This window comes from Rousettus aegyptiacus, unplaced genomic scaffold (assembly GCF_014176215.1).
Source record: "Rousettus aegyptiacus isolate mRouAeg1 unplaced genomic scaffold, mRouAeg1.p scaffold_m13_p_12, whole genome shotgun sequence".
NCBI lineage: Eukaryota > Metazoa > Chordata > Mammalia > Chiroptera > Pteropodidae > Rousettus > Rousettus aegyptiacus.
Window position 1 is genome coordinate 67,229,108 of NW_023416287.1, and position 25,562 is coordinate 67,254,669.

The 25,562-nt window shown below is 41.2% G+C and overlaps 1 protein-coding gene across 12 annotated transcripts in view; it reads left to right on the forward strand.

Annotated features, from left to right (window-relative positions):
* Positions 1-25,562, forward strand: part of FHOD3 (formin homology 2 domain containing 3) — a 413,611-nt gene that overhangs the window by 266,796 nt on the left and 121,253 nt on the right. For all 12 annotated transcript variants that reach the window (XM_036229056.1, XM_036229058.1, XM_036229060.1 and 9 more), the window contains exons 9-10: positions 2,200-2,343; positions 11,188-11,429. In XM_036229056.1, coding sequence (XP_036084949.1) covers positions 2,200-2,343; positions 11,188-11,429 — 386 coding nt within the window. The remainder of the gene's footprint in view (positions 1-2,199; positions 2,344-11,187; positions 11,430-25,562) is intronic.

Consider the following 25,562-nt stretch of genomic DNA (forward strand, 5'->3'; position numbering starts at 1 on the left):
TTTGTGGCATAAGGTCACCTACCCTGCAGCCACGCATATGAAAGGTAGGCGTATGCAGGCTTGGTGCAAGCCCACGTTTTCACAGTGGAAATGACAAATTACCTCTAAATTCCCTCAATTCTGGACCTATTATCGAGCAAGGGCTCTGTAAGTCTATTTTGTTATATAGACCTATTTGTTTAATTATTTAATAGTAACCCCTGGAACTCATCATGGTCGGGCTTGTTAAAGTGATGGGATTAGGTCAAGGAATTCAATTCCCTGTAAAATTCTGAGAGAAAAAACCCTCAGTGGACTTTCACCAGGGAAAAAGGCAAAGAAGTAGGGGAACCGATTGGCGAGAAGGCTGCCAAAGGCCTCATGCTGGGTCTCATCCTGGCCCCTGCACTGTTGTGTAGAAAGTTTAAAATCTAACACGAAATGTCAACCCACCGCACCTCCCAACGTTAGCCCTCCGTGGCCTTGGTATTGCCATTTCCGTATCCTCATCTGTTAAAAAGTTCTACAGTTTTCCCTAAAACCAAAGGATGAGCTGTTCTGATGACAGGCTTCTTTCACTGGGTGCTTGTTTTTTCAGTTAGCGTTGGGAGCCGGGGGCAGTACAATGGGCTGTCGTGCCTGGTAATGCCATGGTGACTGCCTTGCCCAGGAAATGTGCTTTCACACTTGGCCACTTAGGTGTGTGCACCTATTTATTACAACTTCTGACTGGTTCATAACCTCTTGTTCTGTGTCTTTACTGGGCCCCCTGACTAAGTTATTAAATCCCTGTTATTTTTCCTTGTTTCTGATCTCAGCAGCAGTGTGTTGTATCCATGTTGCTTAGCATAGAAAGGAAAAAGCCATTATTTTGTTATGAATACATTCTTTTCAATATTAGTAGCTTCAAAATAAAAATATTATAGGAGTTGGTGATTTGAAATGATCCTTACGAAAACATTGGTCTTTTTTTCTTCCAAAGCAGGTTGCCATGTTTACAACAATTTTGAAATATAGGTAGGGTGCTGAGAAATGCAAAAGTAGTGAAATAAATAGCAAGTAAAGACCTGTGTCGGAAATCGAGGCCAGAATAATTTGGGTAGAATGATTCCAGGGAGGCTAATAGCAGTCTGAGCACAAGGTTTTTCCCATGTCTTCAGTAACTTCCTGTTACCTCAGGCAAATCCCTTCCATCCTGGCCTTTACTGCTCTCATTTGTAAGATAAGGGGCTGTACTAAATTCCTTTAAGGGCCCTTCTGGTTCTGAGCAGGGGCCTTGTGTGAGATCATCCTTCTTATAAGAGAGGCAGAATACAAAGGGAAGTCAGCTTTTCCTTTCTTAATTGTTGTTGTTGTTATTTGTCTCTGGGTTGCTCCTTTGGAATTTCTCACGTTTTCCTAAGTTTCATAGACCAAGGGAAGGCCAAACTGGAAGAAAAGGGAATCATCAAATTGTTATCACTCCAGCTGCTGGTAGATTGGTTTTAACACGAGTTTCTTATCACTGGGTATGTTGGTTTTCCATTGCCATGTAACAAATTACCACAAATATAGCAGCTTAAAACAGCACAGATTTATCATCTCACAGTTTCCATGGGATGGCGTCCAGCACTGCCTAGTTGGGTCCTCTGCTCAGAGTCTCACAAGGCTGCAGTCAAGGTGTCAACTGGGGATGGAGTTTTATCTGAGGCTTGCAGTCCTCTTCCAAGCTTTTGTGGTTGTTGGCAGAGCTCATTTCCTTGCAGCTGTAGAACTCATGGTGGCTTGCTGCTGGTTCACGGCCAGCAGGACAATCACTGTTCTAGTCTCTGACCTGGGGTAAGTGCCTTAGCACACATTCAGATGGCTTGCCTGATTAGGTCAGGCCCACCCAGGATGTTCTCCCCTTTGATTAACTCAAAATCAACTGATTTGGGACCTTAAAGAGATCTGTAAAACCCCTTCACCTTTGCTATGTAATATAACCTGTAACCTAATCTTGGGAGTGTCCTGCTTGCCCTCAAGGGGAGGGAAGTACACAGCACCTGTATAACATGGGGTAGGATCTTGGGGTTCATTATGCTTACACTAAAGAACTTTTATCTCAGATGAACTTGCCGTCTGCCTTGCCTTTTCCCATGTTGTTATAATTAAGGCCATGGGCTACCATGTGAAAAATGCCTTGAGAGCCTTGAGACAGTTCCCTAAGACATGTCCATGTCCTCTTCTTTCTTCGTCCAGACGTTGTCAGGATTGCCAGACCAAGACACCTTCTATGACGTGGTGGACTGCCTGGAGGAGCTGGGCATTGCAGCCGTGTCCCAGAGGCACTTGAACAAGAAAGGGACTGACCTGGACCTAGTGGAGCAACTGAACATTTATGAGGTAACAGAATATGCCTTTTTCTAAGGCATCTCAAAGCTTGGACAAATGTCAAAGGCCAAGGTAATCATACTCTAAACCTGTTGTTCTGAGTGTAGTATAGCAGCACTCACAACACTTGGCAGTTATTCACAGTGCAAGTTCTCAGTCCCCAGCCCAGACCTGCTGAATCAGACACTCGGGGTGCCCAGCAGTCTGTTATACAAGCCTCCTGGTGATCCTGATGCATACTCAAGTGAGAAGCACTGATCTAGGAGAAACCTGGTAGCTTGCTTGCTTATTTATTGCTCTTTTATTTTAAAGAATATGCATTCTGTCAACAGCACTTTAAGGTCGAGAGAGATAGGCAGGTGTGGAACATCAGGTAGGGCCAGCTACATAATTTGTAGAGCCCAGTGCAAAATGAAAATGCCAAGAGCAGAAAAGTGCTGTTAAAGACGCTAAACATTTTCTTACTTTCTTCTGCAGTCGCTCTTACCTTGTTATGGTGTTTTTATTTGCTATTTAATATCATTATAAGGAAAGAAAAATTAAAGTTGAAAAATATTAGCAGAAATGTCACTGTCGTTCATCTTTATATTGTGCAATGCCGGTTTAAAATGCAAATATAAAAGCATTTGACTTATATGCAGAACCAGCGAAATTACCCAATTTGTTGGTTGTCGCTCCTGCACGCATACGTGTTTTGTTCCTACTGGAAGAATGGAATCACTGTGCAAAACTAACTCATCTATTTTTATTTCACTTCTTGATATGTGTTCATTCTGTCAACACTCTACCTTCAACTTACTTATGAGTAAGAGCTGAAAGGAATAAACAAAACAAAACAGTGGGCTGCCCTATCTTTTTACTTTTCCGGTTATCATTTCAGCATAAGTGGTTTGCTCATATGGGAAAGTAGCACCAGTGAGAAAGGTTAGGATAGCACCCTTGGGTTGCCATCTCTCTGCCTTCAAAGCAAGTTTTGTTTTGCATGGAAAGCGTGGCCTCCGGAGCTTCTAATGCCTCTGCTTACTCAGACATAGGTGCAACATACTCACCTGGTAATCACTTCCAGTCTCACTAATCTGCCATGTATCGTGCGTCTACCAGCGCTCTATGCTCATGGGCACGAGGAATGGCAGACACGTAATGTACCTCTTTCCTTATGTACCTCTTTACACATGCACGTGCTTGCTTTATTGTCCCATTGGACTTCACTTAAAAACACAAGTTCAAAGTTAAAATTAGTAAGAATTTCAAGATGGTGAAAGCAGAGCAGTACGCCAAGCCCAGAGCCTACTGAGCATGAGCATGGAGCCCTTATACAAGTTGCACAGGTCATATACCCACAAAGTGAGCCTTGCCTCAGGTTACACCTCATGGCTTTATGGCCTGTTGACTTGAGTCCAAACTGTTCCCTGTGGGTTAATTTTAAGTCAAATGCCCCCTCCGGACCACCCTCCCCCTCATTATTAAAGTTATTTTATCTGATGTGACTACTGTGTGGACCCTAAATGATGGTTCGAGAACATTTGTAAGTAGTAGCAAATTCCATTCCTTGTTGCCAAGCCTCATTGTCCTTGTTTCTTTCTATGGCTAGTGGGGGGCAGAATCTGGAGACATGTTTCGTTTTGAGTGGTGTGACTTTGAACAGGAAAGCTTATTCCTTTAGGCCCAAGCTTACCCGTAATAACAGAATGAACCAGGCTGTCCCTGCACAGTCGATCAGTGAGGTTTCACTTTTTCTTCACATTCTTTTCTCCTAGATATTATTCACATACCACAAAAGTAATTATTTTAATAAAAGCACAAAATTCAAAGGGTTTTAATATATTCACAAGGTCGCATAACCATCACACTATCGTATCCCAGAATTTTTCATCACGCAAAGAAGAAACCCCATACCTATTAGCAGACACCTGCTATTCCTCCATGCCTCCCATACCTCATACCCCCAAACCATTAATCTACTCTCTCTCTGTATGGATTTGCATTTTCTTTCATAAAAATGGACATTTCGTATAAATGCAACCAATGTGTGGTCTTTATAACTAGCTTTCACTGAACAGGTTTTTAAGATTCATCCATGTCGTAGCATGTATCAGTACTTTTTTCCTTTTCGTGCTAATATTCCATTGTATGAATATATCACATTTTGTTTATCCATTCATGATTTGATGGACATTTGGGTTATTTCTATCTTTTGGCTGTTACGGATAATGTTGCTATAACCATTTGTGTGCAAGTTTCTGTGTGGACATATCTTTTCAGTTTTCTTGCGTGAAATTGTTGGTCATCTAATAATAATTGTCTTTAAGCTGTGAAAGAGCCAGACTGTTTTCCAAAATGGCTGCACCATTTTATCTTTCTGCCATCAATATAACGAGGGTTTCAGTTTCTCTACATCCTCCTCAATGCTTATCATTGTCCATCTTTTTAACATATAGCTATCTCAGTGGGTGTGAAGTAGTATTCATTTTGATTTGCATTTCCCTGATGACTAATGATGTTGAGCATCTTTCCATGTGCCTCTTGGCCATTTGCATATTTTCTGTGGAGAAACGTCTATCTGCTCATTTTTAAATTGCATTGTTTTTGTACTGTGGAGTTGTAATAATTCTTTAGATATTCTGGATACTAGAACCTTATTAGATTTTAAATTTAATAAATTTTTCCCATTCTATGAGTTGTACCATTCTACTTTTCACCTATCAGTCTTATTCGTATATTTTTAAACTTTTCCTTTTTCTTTTTATAAAAATAACATGTACTCATTGAAAAATATTTGGAAAATTCCAAAAAGTATGAAAAGAATCAACCATGATTTTGTTACTAACCATGGTTAACATTTTAATCTGTTTTTCTAGCCTTTTTAGTATGTGTAGGTTTATATTCTTAATCATGGAGACAACAGTGTTGTATACTGAATCTTTATTAGTAAACATGTTAGAACCATTTTCTGTTGTCATAAATTTTCTTTAAGAGCTTAATTTTTTTAGAAACATAATATTCTGTCTGTATGCATGTACCATAATACATATAACCACTCTCTTTTTTCCAGATTTAGATGATTTAAAAGTTTTGGCAATTATAAATGCTGTTATAATGAACAGCTTTATTCATAAATTTTTGTGCACAACTAGAGTCTTAGGAGGGATATTTCCTAGCTACATGGCTTTACGGTGATCTTCCCCGGGTAGAAGTGGAGAGACTGACATGTAACTCACTATTTCCTAAAAGTGACTGTCAGTATAAGTGTCCAGTTGAGGAATAAAACAAAATAATCTTTATATGATCTTAGAATAAATCAGAGGAAACCGAACAAAGATATTTGCTGTCAGAGCTTAATTTTTCCCACAGCAGATACCCAGAGCAAGGGCACAGAGAGAGAGAGAGGGTTAGGGTTAGGGTTAGGGTTAGGGTTTCAGTTCTCTGTGCCCCGGCTCTGGGTATCTTCTCCTCTAACCAAGCCTCAACCAGTTATCTTCTCAGACTTTTGTGTTTCATTGTCACTGGCATGTGGCTTTGGGAAGTGAGTGGGTGGTGGATGGGATGTGTTTGTATAGCTCCTTAAAGATAGGGTAAGGCAAGAATAAAGTAAGGATCCTAAAGATGGAAAAGGAAGAGACTAAAGGCAGTTGACTTACATGAAGGTAGATGACAGAGTTTCCCCCAGTACACTTACCTTCCTTTTTCTTCCCTCCTTTCCCCATCAGAACTCCCATCTCTGAGACTCTGCTCAACTAGGGGCTTAGATGATGACAACATTGGATTCTGTGTGGTCACTGTATTTGAAAAGACAGCATTAGTGAACCAACTGGGAGAAAATTTTGGAAAGTAGCCTGGATACCTACCCTAGGACACTGATCCCTGTTGTAGGGCACAGCTCTTCAGTCTATCTGACTCCCAAGCTACCTCCCCCTTGACCTCTTTCTCTTCATTCCAAACTTTTCAAAAGTTGTTTCATATTCATCATCTTCCTTTTATCAAATTGTATTTGCTTAATATTTTAGCTTCAAGCACATATCATTCACAAATGTAGCACATATGTGGCATTTAAAGAACAATAAAATAAACACCCATTATGATGGTTAATTTTATGCGTCAATTTGATTGGGTCACAGGGTGCCCAGATATTTGGTTAAACATTGTTCTGGGTGTGTCTGCGAGGGTGTTTCTGGATAAAATTAACATTCGAATTGTTAGGCTGGGTAAAATGAATTGCTCACTCACGTGTGGGTGGGCCTCATTCAATCCACTGAAAGCCTAACTAGAACCAAAGGCTGAGTGAGAGAATTCACACTCTATGCCTGGTGGTCTTGAGCTAGGACAATGGTTTCCTTCTATCTCTGAACTCCAGCTGAAATTTACACCACTGGCTTTCATGATTCTCAGCCTCCATAGTTTTGGGAGCTACTTCCTTGTAATAAATTTCCCTGTCTATCCTGTTTGTTCTGTTTTTCTAGACAACCATAATACCTCGTGTGCTAGCTTTTAGAAATAAGACCAGTAGCAATAACTTGGAAATGTCCTTCATAGCCCTCTCTGGTGTCATCCCACTATCTCCCAGCACTATTCTCTTGCTTTCTTTATAATTTTACCTGAAAATAGATTATTCTATGAGATAACACAAAGGATCAGATTTTCAGATCAGAATTGACAAATCAGAGATCTTGCCCAGTATCTAGCTATGTTAATAATTTTGAGAATACAGGCAATAGAAGTGCAGAGAAACAGAGAGTGATCTGGGACATCTCTTGTGACTGCCAGATCCTTTCTTTATGCATCGCACATGTGACCTCTGACCCAGAACAATAGACAAAGTCTCCAAGCGAGGTTCACAGGTCACCTCACCCAGTGGGTAGTATTCAGTTATGAAACATCTCTACTATGGAGCCCAGAGAGCCGGGGCTCATAACTCTGTAAATCCTGGGTCTATTTAATAGAAATAATCCTTATCCAGGGACATCCTGCTAGGGGCATTCCAGAAACAAGAACTCTCATTTTAGCAAATATCATTAGTCTGTTTATTAGTTGGTCTAGTTATTAGCATATTTACAAGAGATTGGATGGGGGTCGCTTGTCTTTTTTCTTTCCTCAGAAGCATCTCTCCAATAAAAGGAGTGAAAAAAATCACAGGCCAGCTGTTTTAACTCTTTCATTCCAGTCTGTATGGCTAAACAACATGTTGAATTTTGTCTGTTTTGAAACTTTTTATAAAAGGAATGATATTTTCTCTTTTGCTTCATGTTTTTGACACCTACTCATGTTGTTATGTGGCTTTCTAGTTTGTTCATTTTCCCTGCTGATAGAAAGTATCATAAAATTGTCATACTTTATTTATTTACTATTTTTTAATGGAGTTTGACCAGTTTTCAGTTCTGTTGCCATAACAAACAGATGCTACCATGAGTGGTCTTATACTTTTCTTCATGTGTGTATATGCAATACTTCTTATGTATAGGTATTTGTTTTATTCTTGCTTTGTAAAAATATTTAGAATTTTTTCTTCTTTCTTTTTCTCAGCCTTTTTCTCTGATCTTTGATAGTTTGATAGAATTCCCTTGGGAAATTTTGGTGTGTGTGTGTGTGTGTGTGTGTGTGTGTGTGTGTGTGTGTGTGTGTTTAGGGTCAGGAAGAAATTTTCAATAACTATATTTTTTTCTATAGAAATTGACCTGTTTAAATTTCTTACCTTTACTTGGATCACTTTACTAAATTATATTTCCTAGGAAATTAATTTTATCTGAATTTTAAAATTCATTGGCAAAGAAATATATAGTCTCTTGTTAATGTTTTTAATTTCTTCTGTTTTAGTACTTACTTTGCCTTGGTAATTTCTCACTTTTTGTCATTTCTCCCCTTTTTCTCTGGATCAGCTAGTATTTTGTATATTTCTTTGTATTTTTTCAAATGATAATTTTGATTCGTATGTGATTTACATTGCCATTTTGTTTATAACTCAACGTATTTTTATATTTATAACTTCCTTCCTTTACTTTCTTTTAGTGTACTTTGTTGTTCTTTTTCTAGATTTTTGAGTCAGATGTTTATTTCGTTTCTTTTCATCCTTTAACCATCCTTGCATTCCTGGAATATAACCTACTTGGTCATGATTTGTTCTTTTTAAAAATGTGCTGTTGGAATTCTGTTCGATACTCATTTATTTAGGATTTTTATACAAGTAAGATTGATCTTCCCTTCATCTTTTCCCTACCTTTCTCTTTCCTTTTTGTTTGCTATTTTTATCAGTTGATGTATCACTGCTATGCTAGCATCATAAAAATGATGCTAGTGATCATGACACCACGCTTATACATTGCTTCTGTGCAGTGCATTCCTGGTGGCTCTGTCTATGAGTGTCTCCAGGGTACCTTTCTGATTGTTCATCCTTAGATCCTTTTCTGTGTTGCGATTTCCTTATCAGACCTCCTCTCTCAGTCTATATGGTCTGCCCTATGATTTGAGTTCAGCAGCCTTGGCGGCTCATGTCTTGACACTGAGCTTTCTGCAAAGGCCTATGGCTACTTGTACCTCTGCCTGCTTATCTTCTTGTGTTACATTCATTCCTTAGGGGCCCACTATATAGGGCCCACATACTCTTCCAGGTCTGAAAATACAGAGATGCAAAATCTGTCTCTGGCCCAAGGAACATTCATTCTGTAGTCTAAGGCGAACAGGTAGCCAATTCCCCCAGCAGCTAAATATGATGGTGCAGAAGGCCATAGAAGGTGCTGGGGGACCTCTGACTATTTGGGACATGGCCATCTGGAAGCTGCACATGACATGCTACCAGCCCTAAATGAATCCTTTATTTTTCTCACATGACAAAAACAAAAATCCTGTATAACCTGTTCCTTTCACTACTTCTGCAAATAACAGCCTCCCAAGCTACAAACCTGGAGCTTTCCTGGACTCCTTTCTCATTCTTCTGTCCCCACACTTAAAAGTCTGATTGCTGAAAACTGCACTTATTTCTCTATTCTTCTAGTTCTGGCTCTCATCATTTCTTGCCTGGATTATTGCAATATCTTTTCATTCATTGGTTCAGCAGAACTTGATTGAGCATCTAGACTATTCCAGGTTCTGGGACACTGCAGTGACTCAGACAAGGACACTGCCCTGAGGGAGTGAACATTCTAATGGTGTGCAGACAGTGACCAAGTGCATGAACAAGATGAGAATCTGAGACTGCGAGCATGTCTATGAAGAAAAGAGACAGGATGAGGGGGCATGAGAAACTGAGGCGTGGGCAAGGAAGGCCCCTTTGAGATGATGGCCTAAAGAGAAACAGTAACACAGAGAGGAGCAGTGCAGGAGCTCCAGCTCAGCTTGGCAGGTATGAAGGATTGAAAGGAGATTGGTGTGACTGGAGGAGAAAGACCTAGGAGAGCAGCTGAGAGCAGAGGCTACATTCTATGGGGCCTTCTCTGCTCTCTCTCCTCCTTCCCAACTTCCTGCAACTAAAAACAAGGTGGTCCTCCTGAAAGTCCGCTATGACTATGCCATTCCTCTGTTGAATAAAACAAGCAATAGTGAGTGAGTGATTTAGTGAATAAATGAATGAGTGAATGAATGAAAAACCTTCTTCATGGCCAGGAGGATGACGCCTGAACTACTTGGCACAAGGGCCCACATAGTCTGTGGCCGTTGTGCCCCTGTGGCCTTTTCTCTGGCCATTCCTAACATGTCTCTGAGGGTTCGGCCACATTCTAGGATTCTTCTTGTAAAAACAAAACCGTGAGTGAATGCCAGCCCCAAATTTCATGTTACACTGATTCTGGCTGCCAAGCCCAAGGCTGCCATTGGCTCTACTGGGATTCTGTGCCTTATTCACCCCTTTCATGCACTCTGTTCTTTTTTTAAGGAGATAGATGTTTTGTTAAGAATCTGAACTTTAGAAAGCCCTCATCGAATTCTATTTTATGGTGGTGTTTTGATAATTTTTCCAGATTTTTCTCCTCACTTAAACTCTCTGATCGTCTCTGTCTTCCTGGACAAAAGGCAGTTAAAGTGGATTTCATTTTATACACACTGTGTGCCTCTCTGAAAGGAACTGAGCAGAATGCTATTTGATCCATGGATCTCTGAGGTTAGGCAAGGAATTAGAAATATCTAAATTCTACATTAGCCCCTAATCTTATCATTCCAAATGTGTGCTTAATAAGAAGCAGAATCAATACCTCAGGTCAGAATAAGTTCAAATGGTCTAGAATTTTTACATCTCAAAATGAAGAAAAAAGTAATTGGCTGGAAATATTTTAAAATACTGTCATTGGTTAGGTACATAATCATTCTCAAACTTTCCCCAGAGAATGCCTTTTAAATTGTTAAAGTTGAGATAATAAACATGATTAAACAAATGCACAATTTCTTTCTTAGTTCTGTAGTTATACTGAAGAAGGGACCTTTAGGAAATAGAATTTCCAAGAGATTTTATAACAATAGAGCTTTTTCTGAACTCATAAGTGGTACCATTGGCTCAGGCTTCTACATGCAAGACTATCTGACAAAGTGCAAGCCAATTATTCCTCTGCACAAGTACGCATCACTTTTAAGAGGAAATTGGGGGGGGGGACCTTTATCCTAGATGTCAAGTTTATTTCTGATATATATTTTTGTGGCTCACATATGCAGACTGTCTAGCTATTCATTTGCTTGGATAAATACACAGTGGCAAGCACCTTTCAGTCTACAGACGGCACTGAGACGTGGTTGCGAAGACTTTGCAGAGACGCTGAGGCTGCAGGATGGGGGCGGGGGGTGAGTGGTCTATTAGGGATGGAAAGGAAGGGACAGTTACACCTAGGCACTGTGAAGGGATGCCAAGGCTGGCCTTGCAGTGGGTGCCCTCTGCTTTTTCAGGTGGCACTCCGGCAGGAGGATGGCGATGAGACAGCAGAGTCACCCGCCAGCGGGCGCCGGGACCGGAGGAGGGCCAGCGTGTGTTCCGGCGGCGGCGTGGGAGAGCACCGGGCCCTGGACCGCAGGCGGAGCCGCAGGCACTCGGTACAGAGCGTCAAGAGCCCACTGTCGGCTCCCACGAGCCCCTGCTCCCAGTCGGCTCCTGGCTTCAAGCCCAGTCAAGTGCGAGATCTCCGTGAGAAGTAAGCATGAACCAGCCATGGAGAGGGGCTCAGGGGTACCGGAAAGAGGGAGGGTGGCTTCAATCCCTCAAGTGCCCACTGTCATCCTCACCGCACTCACCCCCCTTCTCTACCATTAAAACACCAACCCAAGCCAAATTCCCACGGAACTACCCAAGCCGAGGTGACCCTGGTGATGCGCACAGATCTTACAAACCCTACAAACATTTCTTCATCCACTTGTATTTTTATAATATTTAATGTCTCAGTTAACATCTGGTCAGAAGAGCTGTGCATTATCAAATGGAAAAGAATCCAAAACACAAAGCTTTGATTTAGTAATAAATGGTACGCGATCACACACACGTGAGGTTGTGAAAGGCCTGAGGTACTCATGACAGTACATAAGTTGAGGTTGAGTTAAATAGAACCAATCTGTCTGAATTTAAAATACCATATATAAAGACAAAATATATAATTTTATATACAGGTAAAATTTCAGTTAATTGTTCATCATAGACCAGAACTGTCTGAAGCCTGGACTCCTATCTGTCTCATATATATATATATATATGAGTAAACTGTGTGTGTGTGTGTGTGTGTGTGTGTGTGTGTGTGTGTGTGTTCTTATGAACCTCACATCTGGCCTGGGAGAAAGTAAGACTGAGGGAGGTAGATTTGAAAAAATAGATTGACAGTCCCCTGAGGAATTACACATATTCAAAATATGATGTTTGACAAAATCTGTGGGAACTCAGAAGTAGTTCCATAAAACACAGATATAGTAAAAGAATGGCCAGGCTGCTCAGGAGTCTGAATCCAGTCTGTCTTCCCAAGTGGATGCCGTCCATTCACTAGGATGAAGGGGCTCTATGGACTAGTCCATGCCAACCAGGTCCACGGGGGCTGATTGATAGACCTGTTGCCAGTGCACCACTTCCTGCTGCCAGCAGGGTGGACGCCTTGCTCACATCATTTGGCTGGAGAGCTTTCCTCCATCATGCAGATATACCTGGGAGGCAAATGTAGATCGGGAGGCTGCATGGCAAAGAATAGAACTCAGAGTTAGTTGGATGACCTTAAGAGAGTGACCAAGATATGTCCCTTCCTCTGCATCCCTAATAGACCACTCACCCCCACCGGTACTGAGAAGTGCCCCAAGAAGTCTGGTACTCATGGACTCCCTGGACTATGAGCCAGCCCATGCCTTTGGGTGCCTCCTTTTGCAGAAAGAGGGAGGATGGCATTGGTCTGAGAGGTTGAAGAATGAGAACATCTACCACAAGCATTATCCTTTGTGATCCAAGATCTTCGAAAAACTCGGGCAGTGCTCAAAGGGCCCTTGAAGCTCTCTCTAGCACTATTTCTAGCTACTGCTTGAGAAATTAACATGGAGAGAGTTGAGGAAAGTGTATACAAGGGGCTGAAAAATCTATATTTAAAACCACTAAAGACACTGAGGTTAGGAGTTAGGAGACCTTGTCAGCAGCACTTGGTGATCTTTTGCTCTGTCTGACTTGTGTCATGTTCATTCTTGTTATATTTCTTGCTGTTACACTTTTCAAGGATCCCTATGTTGTAAGTTCAGGTAACATGTTGGCAAAGATAACGGTGGAGTGGACCATCCTGGGCACAGCTCGCAGTGTCAAGGGCTTGGTGGGATCTGAGACAGGGAGGCCGTAGATCCTGCTCTGAATGCTGCTGTCTCAGTCTTTTCAAACAGGGCTGTTTTTTTTTTTTTTTCATTTTACTGGCATTATTACTTCGATGTAAATTTTAAAGCATTTATTTGAGAAAAATACACTTTCCAGCTTGTAAAGGCAGATAAGGTTTTACTGGTTGATGGTTATAAAGTGGCTTCATCCATGAGGCCTGCGGGAAAGATTTTGCCTGATAGCCCCAAACAATAGTGAATTTTGGCAGAGGTGGGAGTGGGATAGAGGGAAAGGGTGACAAGAAGCAAAATTGGAAATGCTCTCTGCATGCATAGCTTAGTCACCCGCTCAGCATCTGTGCCTCCGAACATTACCTTAGAGTCAAGTAGTTCATTGTGTTTGATTCCCTGTAGACCTTGAAGGACACAGAAGCATGCCTGACCTAGATTACTCTTCATCTACCTGGACGTTCTGGCCAGACTTACTGCTAACTTGTAGCAGCCTGCCTGCCTACGCCACACAGGAGGAATTTTAGGCTGGATTTTATAACTCTGTGACCCAACTAATGCCAATACTTTTGAAAAGAGGGTAGAAATATGTTAGAAGCTAGAAAGAGATTCATGATGTCCTAAAATGTATATGGCACTCTGCACTCGTATAGTCCTTTTATATCATTTGATCATTACATCATTTAATTCTTACAATGGGCCCTTATAGGATCTAAGCAGGACTCGTGTCATTATCTTCACTTTACAAGTGAGAAAACAATCAGGGGGTTGGTACCTTGGGACGAATTGCAGGACTAGGTCTAAGCCATGGGTCAAATTCAAGCCTTAGGCCTTTGCTTTTCAATGTCCAAATCAAACAAAACCACTTCCCAACCAAACATTCCTACACATAGTCATTGTGTGAGATATGTACTTCTGATTTTTTAGAGAGGGAATTTGATTTATATACAATGTAGATGTATTTTTATTGAAGTAAATATAAAAATTCAGAGAGCTGAAAGGAGAAAAATCTCCAAGTCTCCTTATAGACTTAGGCCTGCTAGGCTATGTGGTTTAACTCTCAGAACTGATAAGGCTCTAAACTCATATTGCTTTGCTTTGGTTTCTAAAGAAATAGAACACACCAAGCATTTACCAAATAAGGTATTACTGGTCATCTGTCGCCTCAAAGTATCTTTTGTGATTGTGTGCTTCATCTTTGTGCTCATTTTACAGATTTGATTGGATAGAAGGCAAATATCTGTGTTTCTATTTTTTACCGAGAAAATTATATTTTTAACATTTAATTAGAAAAAGAACCTGGTTTAAATCATAAGAGCATATAATCTCAGGACTAAAGGGTCTTCAAGGTTGTCTGGCCAGCAGGAGCCCTTTCTGTGCACTTCCAGGCTCAGGCACTGTCGTTCCTGAGGCAACACCTTCTATCCTTGAATTTTTCTGCTTGTTAGGAAAGTCATCTGACTTAAATTTGCTCCGCAATGTCATAGCTCTATTGTTGCTTAGCATTCCATGATATGGATAAAATTTCCCCATACTGTTTTCCTCTTCATTCAGATTCTCTCCTGTCAGTACATGGCAGATCTTCTTCCTGCGTTGTATTTCAGTCTTTCTGATAACGAACATTGTGCGCAACTTAATATATGAACTTTAAATTTCATCCCGTTGATTTCCACACAACATTCCAACCTATAGAGGTAATTTTGGACTTCGTTCAGTCACTGATGTTAGCAGTTGTGCCATCCGGCTTTCAGTCATGTGTATATTTTAATACCCATGGAAGAGCGACCTGGCAGGTAGTAGATGATGACGACTGCTTGGGAGTGGATGGTACAGACTACTGCCATGTGCCTCAAAGGCAAGAGTCAGAAACTTCCTCTTTCAAGAGCCAGATAGTAAATATGTTAAACTTTGCAGGCCAGTGTCTGCTGCAACTACTCAGCTGCATTCTGCTTTTGTAGCATAAAAGCAGCCATAGTCAACAGGTAAATGAATGAGCATGACCGCATTCCAGTGAAACTATTTATGGACACTGAGACTGGAATTTTACATGTCATAAAATATCCTTTTGAATTTTTTTCCCAACCATTTAAAAATGTGAAAACCATTCTTAGCCGACATACTGTATAAAAGCAGGTTAGGTAAGCCAGATTTGGCCTATAGGCTGTAGTTTTCCAACCCTTGTCCAAAGGGGCTTAAGGGAGGTTGGGAAGAAAATGGTCTGGAGTTGGCAAAGAAGAGTATGTGGGGTCTGAGAGATAAACACATCATGCCATGTGAGAGGGCTGTGGGGAACAACATCCTTAAGTTCAAGATTAGAGCAAGAAATATTCCCTGAAGAAATGAAGGCTATAGGGGAGTTTGCTGCTGGTTGCTTATGAGTTCCCACAGCATAGTGGAGGACTGGGGTTGGGGGCTGCAGAAGGTAGGAGATGAGTCAGGCAAGGGGACATACAGAGCCAGTTGGAAGAAAGGGGGTCTGGGTAAGAGTCTGGGAAAAGGTGGGCTGCTTGGGGAGGTGGAAAGACGCTGGGATCCATCCCAGTGGTCCTGTAAGGCAGTGGTTGTGAACCAGAGGTAATTTTGTCCCCTGAGGAACATCTGGCAATGTCTCAACACATTTTTGGTTGTCATAACTGGGACAGGGAGTACTATTGGCTTCTGGTGGGTAGAGTCCACAGATGATGCTAAACATTCTACGATTCATAGGACAGGCCCCCAAAACCATTCTTAAATGTCAATGGTGCTGAATCTGGGAAGCCCTGTCTTAGGGGAAGGCAGGTAATTATTATAGTTTTCACCCCTTTCTTAGGATAATGTCAGGGTAGGAAGTGTTTTGGCTATTGGAAAAGGGGTAGCTCATAGAACTCTGTGGATCTACCTTTAATGCTCATGTTCATGGGTCAAAATTTACTTTTATTCAGAGAATATAATTCTCAAATTTCTGGACTACTATGTTGGTAGTACCGTAGGTCCTTTTGTTTTTGTTTTAATTCCATTTAGCAAAGTTTTATGCTTCAAATTCTCAGGGAATATGTTAAACCCTCTTTGGGAGGGTTTTCTCATGCTTTTCTCAGTAACCAACAAGCCCAGCATAACCAATTCTAATAAGTATCATATTCATCACATCCCCCAAACTAGTAATGGAATATGACATCAGCATAAAACAAAATGGCATAATATAGCTTTGGTTATATAACAGAAGGTGTGCTATTCTGTAGCCAGGCTCAGGAACCTGTTTCGAGGAATAGGAATGCAGGGGATAATAAGCTCACTGGAGCCACCTCTGTCCACCCAGTATTCACAGATGTTCAAGCAGAGATGAGGGCTCAGCATTGAGAAAGAGCAATGGACACCCTTCTCCTGGCCTGTGGTATCATCAACTGGTGGTGAAGGAGTAACAATGTTAAACTCAAGAATTGTTACTTTAGCCTGTAAGTTAGACTTGGGATAAAAATAAGGAAAAAAGTCTTAACATGTGTTACAAAGAAGTATGCTTTGCTAATAATTTGAAAGTGATATGGAAGTAAACAAGCTAATTGGGGAGTCAAGTGTTGTGGCCAGGCCTCAAACTTGCATTTGAAAGGAACTAGACATAGTAGTTTGACACAGACATACTTGACCCTCAAGCAGCAGAGAGAAGATATGGCCTGGGCCCAGCTGGGGACGGAGTGTGGGCACCAGTATCAGAAGCTAAGTTTGCACCTGCTGGCGGGGAATAGGCCGTGGCTCCCAGGGAGCAGAGGAACACTCAGTCTGTGCATGTCCTCGCCAGCACGGCCTTTGGGTCATGATGCAGCACAGAATGTAGAATGAGGTGCTGAATGAAGCAATGGAGGGGGTGCTCGGGTCCACCACTAAGAGACATGTGTCAGTTTAGATATGGCCCCTGGCACAGAATGGGCACCAAATAAATAACAACTTTTTATGTTTTCAAATAAAAAGGATATAGGGCTTAAATATGTGGTAACAACTATGTGATGTAAAATGGAGAATAGTCGGATCATGTAGTTCATAGATGAAGGTAGCAATAGTAACAGCTGTGACAGCAGTTAACCTTAATGAGCACTTGAATTATGGCATTATGCTAAGAACTTCAGTGTGCTAACTTCGTTTTGCATTATCCCCCCACAAAGTGGGTACTATTGTTATCTTCATGTGACAGGAAGAGAAACTGAGGCACAGGGAATTGAAACAACCTGTCCAGAGTCCCGCAGCTAGTATATGAGTGCGGATGGTTTGGCTCCAGAGTGCCTGCCTTTCACCATTTTATTTAACTACTCTTTTCTGTGATTCTGTAGATATAAAACAAGTATAGTGGGTACCTGGCAATTAGTAATTAATAAAGTCTAGTTGTCATTTTTCTATATTACTAGTTCTAGATTTTTCATGTCAGTACATTTGAAAAAATTATTGCTTAGTGTTCCATTTTATGGAAGTAACTTCATTAATTTTGCTATGTCTTCATTCCAGTTTTTTCCTACTACCAAACTTGCTGTAATGAACACACACATACACATTTGTGCATATATACTAGCATTCTTTTAGGAGAGATTCTTAGAAGTGAAATTCTAGATCAAAGGACATTGACATTTCAAATGTTGATATCATCACATTGCTTTCTAAAAAGGCTACACTGGTTTGCTGTCCTATCATCAATACGTGATTGACTATTTTCCCACACCATCACCAGCACTGAACGGTTAAGAGTTTTCCAGAAGTTTTGTAATTCTGAAAAATGCAATGTGCCTCAGCATTTTAATTTGCATTTTTTATTACTCCTGAGGTTGTTCATCTTTAATTGCTTTATTGACCTTTCCTTTTCTTAGTATTGCCTGTTTATATTCTTTGTTCATTTGTCTCCTGAATTGTTTGTCCGTTTTAATTGATGAATAGCTACTCTTTGTTTTTAACATGGAATTTTTCATATATAAAAGCAAAGAATATGTAAATATTCTTTTTACCCTTTATACATATTAACTTTTTGACAACTGTGTCACAAATATTTTCTCCCTGTCTCTCAAATAACCTTTTAATTTATGGTGTCTCTTGATATATGCACAAAATATATTGTTATATTGTCCAATTTATGAGTCCTTTCCCGTGTAGCTTTTAGGTGCTATCCTCAGAACAGTGTGCCCTCTCTCTAACTGCTGCCTTTCTGTGTCATCCTGGGAGAATGCTTTGCAATTCTCCCTTCACTATCTCAGAGGTAAGCAGTAGGGGCCGTAGTGAGAGCAGGAGCCAGCATTCACGGAGCACCTAACTTTGTGCTGGCTGTTGAGCTAACCAATTTTACACATATCGTAAATCTCATGAAGAAGATGATAGCATCTTCTCCAAAGAGATGAAACCACAGTTAGGTATCAGTTATCAGAGGCTAACCTGTCTACACCTTTTTGGGGACTCAAACCTGGTGCACACCAGTAAGTGCCAGCAGGTAGTGGGAAGAGGGGAGCCAAGCCTTGAATTGAGCCTCCGGGGTGGGAGCTGGAGGGAGGCAAGTGGAGAAGGTAGTGGTGTCTTTTTTTCTGCAGGAGCAGGAAAGGCAGTTGGCACTTCTCTGCCAGCCACAGAAACTAGTGGGCAAATGTGCCAGCCTAATTATGAAACTGTGCAGGGTGGTAAGTTCATCTTCCTGTATTTTGACAGGAAGAAGGCAAGTTCGGATGGTGAGTTCCAGGGCAGAGCATTGCTCTTTGGTTTGTTTCATGCCTTGTCCATTGGTTTGTTTCATGCCTTGTCCATAGGACTTCATTGCCAGAGGTCACAGAATTCACTCACCTGTTAGCTGCAGGGTCTAAACCAGAAACAGAGAGAACCCCTAGCTCTGACTTTCTTGGAAACAGTTGGCAATGAGTAATGGATTTGCAAGCAAAACAAAAACAAAAACAAACAAACAAACACATGTTACAAGACTAGTAGGTATTCATGTAGTTGGTGTCAACCTACAAAATCTACAACTTGTGAGACTCACTCAGTCTGGCTCCTAGAGGAAGGTTTGGCCAAATGCAGTACAGCAGCTAAGGTCATTGAGAGCATAGGCATGGTCTTCGTAGCCACAATCCCTGCTGCCTTGCCAGGCTTGGCCTAGTCTCCTCCATCATACTCAGGATGATGATGCCTCTTTAACAGGGTTGGGGGTGGGGAGTTAAGAGAGGCAGCCCAGATGTGTGCTTCTCAGCTCAGTGTTGTTATTAGTTTAGTCTCTCCATGCCCTGGAGCTTTCTCGGATATTTTCTATTAAAGAAGGTAATTGTTAAAATGAATATGGATATGACCTGGAGAGGAGTCTGTGCACTGGCATAAACATGCTAGAGGATTGCACAACAACCAGATTAACAACCATTGGTACCATGAGTGGCAAGTAGCTACTTGGGAAGAGTTAGCTGATGGTAAATGATACATTGTAAATGGGATTCACTCACAAGGGATATGACATCTTGAGGAAGATAGGATTGGAATATAGCCAGAGATTCAGATTTACTGGTTAGTGTCCAAGAGGCTCTTCCTCATTTCCTGATTATTGAATAAGGAAGTATGGACAGGAGGGGAGAGGGCTGGAGGGCAAAGGAGAATGAGGCTGGAACTAGGAAAACCTATACCAAGAAAGGCATTGATGCATGAGGAAGAAGTCACTTTGCAATGCCCCTTCTGAATTCTGGGGCAGGATTCCTGGTTTCTCAAAGATTCACTGCACCCAAATTTCAGATTTCTTGGGGGTTGGACTTTGCCGAATTGAATGTGAGGATTTTGCTAGATTTTGAAGAGAATGGCAAAATTTTATCCTTATCAGAGCTACCGATGCATTTTAAATGAAGGAGCAAGGTCATGGCTGTGTTTCCGCAAGACCACTCAGTAACGTGGAGAATGCATTGGAGGAGAGCAGATTGCAAACAGGAAGGCTGGTGAGGGCTATTACAACAGTCCAGGGAGAGGTGAAGATAGTGGCAGGGAGAACTGACAAGTAGGGGAGGTGATGAGATATATGACATTGTTTGTAGGATGATGCCTAGATTGTATGATGAGAACAAGGGAGGAGTCCGTTGAGATTGCCATGCAGCCATTAGTCCAGGGTCATGGCAGGGGGCACTCGGTAAGCTTTGGGCATTGTTGGAGGTGCCTGTGGTTGGTTGGACAGGAACTTCTGGAACTCAGATACATATAAGTCAAGGCTGAGGTCTAGGCTTAGATGCCATAACCCAAGGAAAACAAACTGAGTGAGCAAAGAGGAAAAGGAATGAAGCTCTAGCAAGGAAAGTGTAGAATCATCATCTTTTAAAATACTGAAAGCGCATTTACTTATTTTCCAAGACCACGAACCTTGACATCAGTTGTCTTCAAGTGTGAATGTTTCTCCGGCTAGCGTGGTCTGACTGGATGTGATCTTTCAGGAAGAGGCAAAGCCGTTTTCTATGGGAGTGTTGGTGAGCAAACTTCAAAGAGAAGGAAAGGTTCTTGCTTCCAGTTAAATCTTTTACTAGTATTGGGAATTTTCTGCTGTCAGAGTCAAGCCTGTTTACTCCTGACATGTGCAGTTCCCACATTTACTGTAACACACACCTTCTCATTTGTGTTCTGAATGCTCACAAGCCTTCCTGGTAGAGCTTGATTTCTCTTGGCGGTTTGTGCAGGTATGAGTGTGGGTGTTGGTGGTCCTTCTGGAGAGTAGGCATCTCTCTTTGCACCCCATGAAATTCCCAGGATCCCTTTGGAAATGGAGCAGGGGCTTTCTCATGATTACTAAGCTGAAATGAATGAATCCAGTCACAGAAGGATGAGTTTGCTTTTGCTTAACAGGAGTCTGTAGAGGGAGCCTGGTAGTAACTCTTCACTGATGAAGGTTGAATAAACAGGGAAATAAATCTCTGAAAATGTAGATCGAAAAGGCCAAATATGACATGGCCAAAAAGGACGACTGAGCAGAGGTGATGCTGGTGAAGCATTTTGCAAGGGGATAGGCTTTGGAAATTGAAGTGGACAGAACCAAAGAAGAAGAACTCTGGCCTAACGTCTCATACCAGGTGCTCAGCAAACTGACAGTGATCATAGAAACGTCAAATTCATGTTGAAAAAATATTTATTTCCAAGTGAGGTAATGTTTTCACTTTAGAAACCGATCAGAATTAGCATAGGCTATAGTCATGGTCCAAGTATGTCTCATAGTGCCCTGTATCAAAGTGTCATCAATTCTCCTAGTGGAATGGGGCCTTGGGAGGATAAGAAGGGGCTGAGAATTGGTAGACTCCCTATGCACCTAATACAGTAAGAAGAGATATTGTTATTGGGAAAGAATCTGAAAGAAGGAAAGATTAATGTCTTCTTCCAGTCTTTAAGCAGAGGAGGCTTTGTATGTTTGTTTTGTCCAGCCACGAAGAAATGATCATAGCAGAGGAAGCAGAGCTTAGTGATTAGGAGCTTCGATGCTAGAGTTGGGTAACCGAGATTCAAATCCAGGATTACTAGCTCTGTGAATCTGAGAGAATTCCTTAACCTCTCTGTGCTTCAGCTCCTCATCTGTCAATAGGGTAGCGATAGTACTTGTCTCTGCAGTTCCTATGAGGATAAAAGGAGTGACCCATGTAGAGTGCTTAGCGTGAGAGTGCCTGGCACAGGGTTTGTTAAATAACTAGAGTAAATGGGTGACTACAGCCTTCCCAGCAGAGACTGTTTTTCCTGGAGGTATCCCTGGGAGGCAGAGCCATGCAGTGAAGAGAGAAGCATGCCCCTTGCCCTCGGAGAGTGCCCTGCAGAAAGCAAGGAAGCCTGAGCACATTTGGGACAGGTATCTGCAACCTAAATGTCTTTCTATCATCCTGATAGAACATGCTTTTTGAAGACACGGTAACTCAGGAATTCAGAGACAACTATATCACACCTCAGAAATACTCAATTACGGTATTCACATTGCCCCAGAGAAATAATTTCATTCCTGAGGTTTCATTTTTCCAGCCGTGTGGTTCTGGTTTTATAAACATGAGATTAAAAATTGACTAGAGATGAGCCCCCACAAGGAAGTGGCTGGTCAGGGCCTGCTGCGTGCAGGCATTTCTCTCCTAGATGTCTGGAGACAGAACTGGCTGAGTGCGGTGGAAGGTATCATGGCAGCATGCCAATGGCAGTTCTTCCAGAATGAAGCAAATACTTAACTGGATTTAGAAGAGATTTTTCTTTGTTTATATTTTTTCATCTATAATAAGCTTTGTAAAATTGCCTTTGAATTCAAAGTGTAAATAATTTTGATCAGGACATGGCGAGGGGGATCATGAAGCAAGAATGAAGTACCTTTGTATTTGTAGAAAAATGTCTGGGACTTGGGTCCACATCCACAATAGTCCATGTCTATAAGTAAATGAGCAAGCCAGCAAATCTCTAGAAGAGAAATGCTGATACCGAGCTTGTTATTTCACAGTAACCTTACCTTGCGAGATTTCTTGGTCAGTATTAGCATTTTATGAACTTTGATATAATGACTACTGCCTTGTGTTTACTGAGGCAGGAATGCCAGCTCATGAGCTAAAGGAGAGCAAAATAATGTTCATTTATTCATTATTCATTCAGCTTACATTTTCTCATACCTCCCATATTCTTGGTTAATAAGATACAGTTGTAAACATGACCCTTATGAAGCTTCCAGCCTCATATAAGACAGTGCATGCATAAATATTTTAGTAAGTAAACATGAAGCTTTGGAAAAGGGCTTTTGAAGGGAGCAAACGGAGCTGTGTAGTGGAGAGTAACAGGGTTATAAAGATATGTCCTGAGGAGAACTTCCAGAAGTGTGCAAAGACACATTCTGGGGTTGTCATTACGATATCACTTATAACAGCGAAGAATTGAGACATGGCTAGGTAAGTAAAACATGGAATAGCTGTCTGATGGAATGCAACCAGAGGTGTTAAGAAATGCGCCATATCAGAAGTACCAGCATACTTATGACATCAATTGCTGTATAAAAAGACTGAAGGATAATGTCATTTTTTTAAATCTAGAAATGAATCCACCAAATTTATAATAGCAGTGACCTCTGGTTAAAGGGGACTTAATTTTTTATCAATAATATTATACTTTTTCAAAGAGAGTATGGATTCCTTTAATTAAATATTTTGGCATGCAAGGGCTCAGCTGTGCACACTGAATGGAGGCTGATCTACCTGGTGGGGATCAGATTAGAGGTGCAGAAAGGTGGAAACAGGTACACTGGGTAGTCGCTATTGATGAACACTACCAAAAACCACTAGTAGCTTGGACTAGGATAGTGGTTCTCAACCCTGTGGAGCATCTAAAATTACCCATGCTCAGTTCACACCCCAAAATAGTTGAACACAATTTCTGAAGGAAAGGCCTAAGCATTTACATTTTCAAATAGTGTATCATGAGAGTGATACAGGCTGGTTGGTATTGGCCGTAGAGAGGCGTGGAGAATTTGAGACACACACTGGAGAAAAAGTCTGTAGCCTTCACTGCTGGATCTCCCAGAACCACCCTCCTGGGTGAGCTCAGACCAAGCTGAGCCACAAACTCATTGAGATGCCGTGGGCACTGTGAGTGTGCAGGGCGACATGTGGATCTGTGACGTGTATCCACCTCCTTAGGTGACGATCTCTAGACAACTCTGGCCCTTTGCTGCTCTTTTTTCTCTCCTTATTATCTCCATTGAATGCAATGTATTCTTCATTGGCATCTCCACCGGCAGATGGCTGATGAAGTAAGAAAACAAATGCTACCCCAACGAGTCCCTGTGGTTGCTGTTGGTAAATTGGGGCATAACTGGAGGGGGTAGAAAATGAGGTGGTTGGGAAGAACCCTGGGCTGAAATATAAGGTTCGAGGTTTGTCTCTAGATTTCAATTATCTGTACTTTATTTCCGTATTAAGAGTTGATTGTGTTATATTAAAGTCTAAAGCATGTGAAAAGGCAATTAGAGTTTTAGAATCAAACCGAATCATGAGTTGGAAAGATATTACTGCACACTGAAACTCTGAAACATATTTGGCTTCCCCATGGTGGGTTATATTTGGTATCTGCTTCTTGAAGACACATATATTATGTCTCTTTCATTTCTAACTAGGAGGTTTTCATTCTTTGGTATTCTCCCCTTCCCGTTTGTGAAAAACATAAGACAGAACATGTGTAAGAAATGCCATTATTTGAAATACTTAAAAGTGGGCTTGACTAGGCACCACACAGATTAGTGACTATACAATTTCTGGAGCTGAAAGCACTTTCCTAATGTCCACACAATTTTGTTTCTTCAGCTATCACAGACTACCAGAGCTGGAGGCTCTCATTTTTCTATTCCACTTTGTTTTATGGGTGAGATAAGAGAGTCCTGGGGTCTCAGGATGGAGCCAAGCTGCACCCAGGGCAGAGCTGTGTTCGCCTCTGGAGGCTGCCATCTTAACCCCTCAACCTGGGGCTGCACTTGGCATTCCTGCTCCTTCCAAAAGTTCATAGAGAATTCCAGTCTACATTCATCGTAATTTCTCCCCTGCTCTTTGAGCTTTCTAAGTGACATTTAACTCAATTAACTAGTATCTATGGCTTTGAATAAAGTTTTTTTTGTTTAACATAAATTCAGAATACACACTAAACAAAGTAGTGAGGCATCTCCTTATTTACCACTGGATTGATTTGTTTTACACATGAATAAATCTGCAACCCGGCTACTAATTGTGTGGGTTTTTTTTTTTTCCTATTGATGTTTATACTCTACACACTGGAATTCCATTAAACTTCTCCATGTTTACAGCAGAAAGAATGTGCTAGATCCTTTAGTATTTCATTCTAAAATAAAATAGCAAAATAATAGCTTAAGCATTAAGGGTCTGGCCAGTAGTCCAGTTCTTGTGTGTATTCAGCATCCATGGCCTGGACTTTATACCCCTTCTAAACTGCATGCTGCAAGAACAATAAATACTTCCCTGTCTAACTTTGGGTTCTCACCATGGAAACATCAGAGCAACAGCTGGCTCTGTTAGATATCTTTTCATTCTCCTCGCTGGCAAAAATCTTTGGAGGGAAACTTTTTAAAAAAATTTTGGTGGATAACGAAACTATATTTTTGAATGAAATCACTGTTTCAGTTGGGCAGATATATATATCTTAACTGATTAAGATCACTTATTGGAAATTTTCAAATCTCATCTTGGACAGTTGGCAACCTAGAAACAGCCTTGAAGTTAACAGAAAGTGTGAGTCACTGTGAGGCTAAGTTCAGTATAAATATTCACTAACATAGGGCGATACAGACAGAACCGAAGAGGGCCCTTTTTCTGTCATAAATTTAACAAAATATTTCTGTGAAATATTATTTTTATCTAATTATGCAGAACTAAATGGGGCCTTTAAAATATCTGCATCTTATCTAAACTCTCTAATGAGTTGCCAAAATGCAGTGGTGAAATTCCGTCATACCAAAATGAGTCATACCTGTGTCAAGACACTGAATTTCTCAGAGCCACCAGGCAGGTCTGGGTGACTGGGGCCCTGGG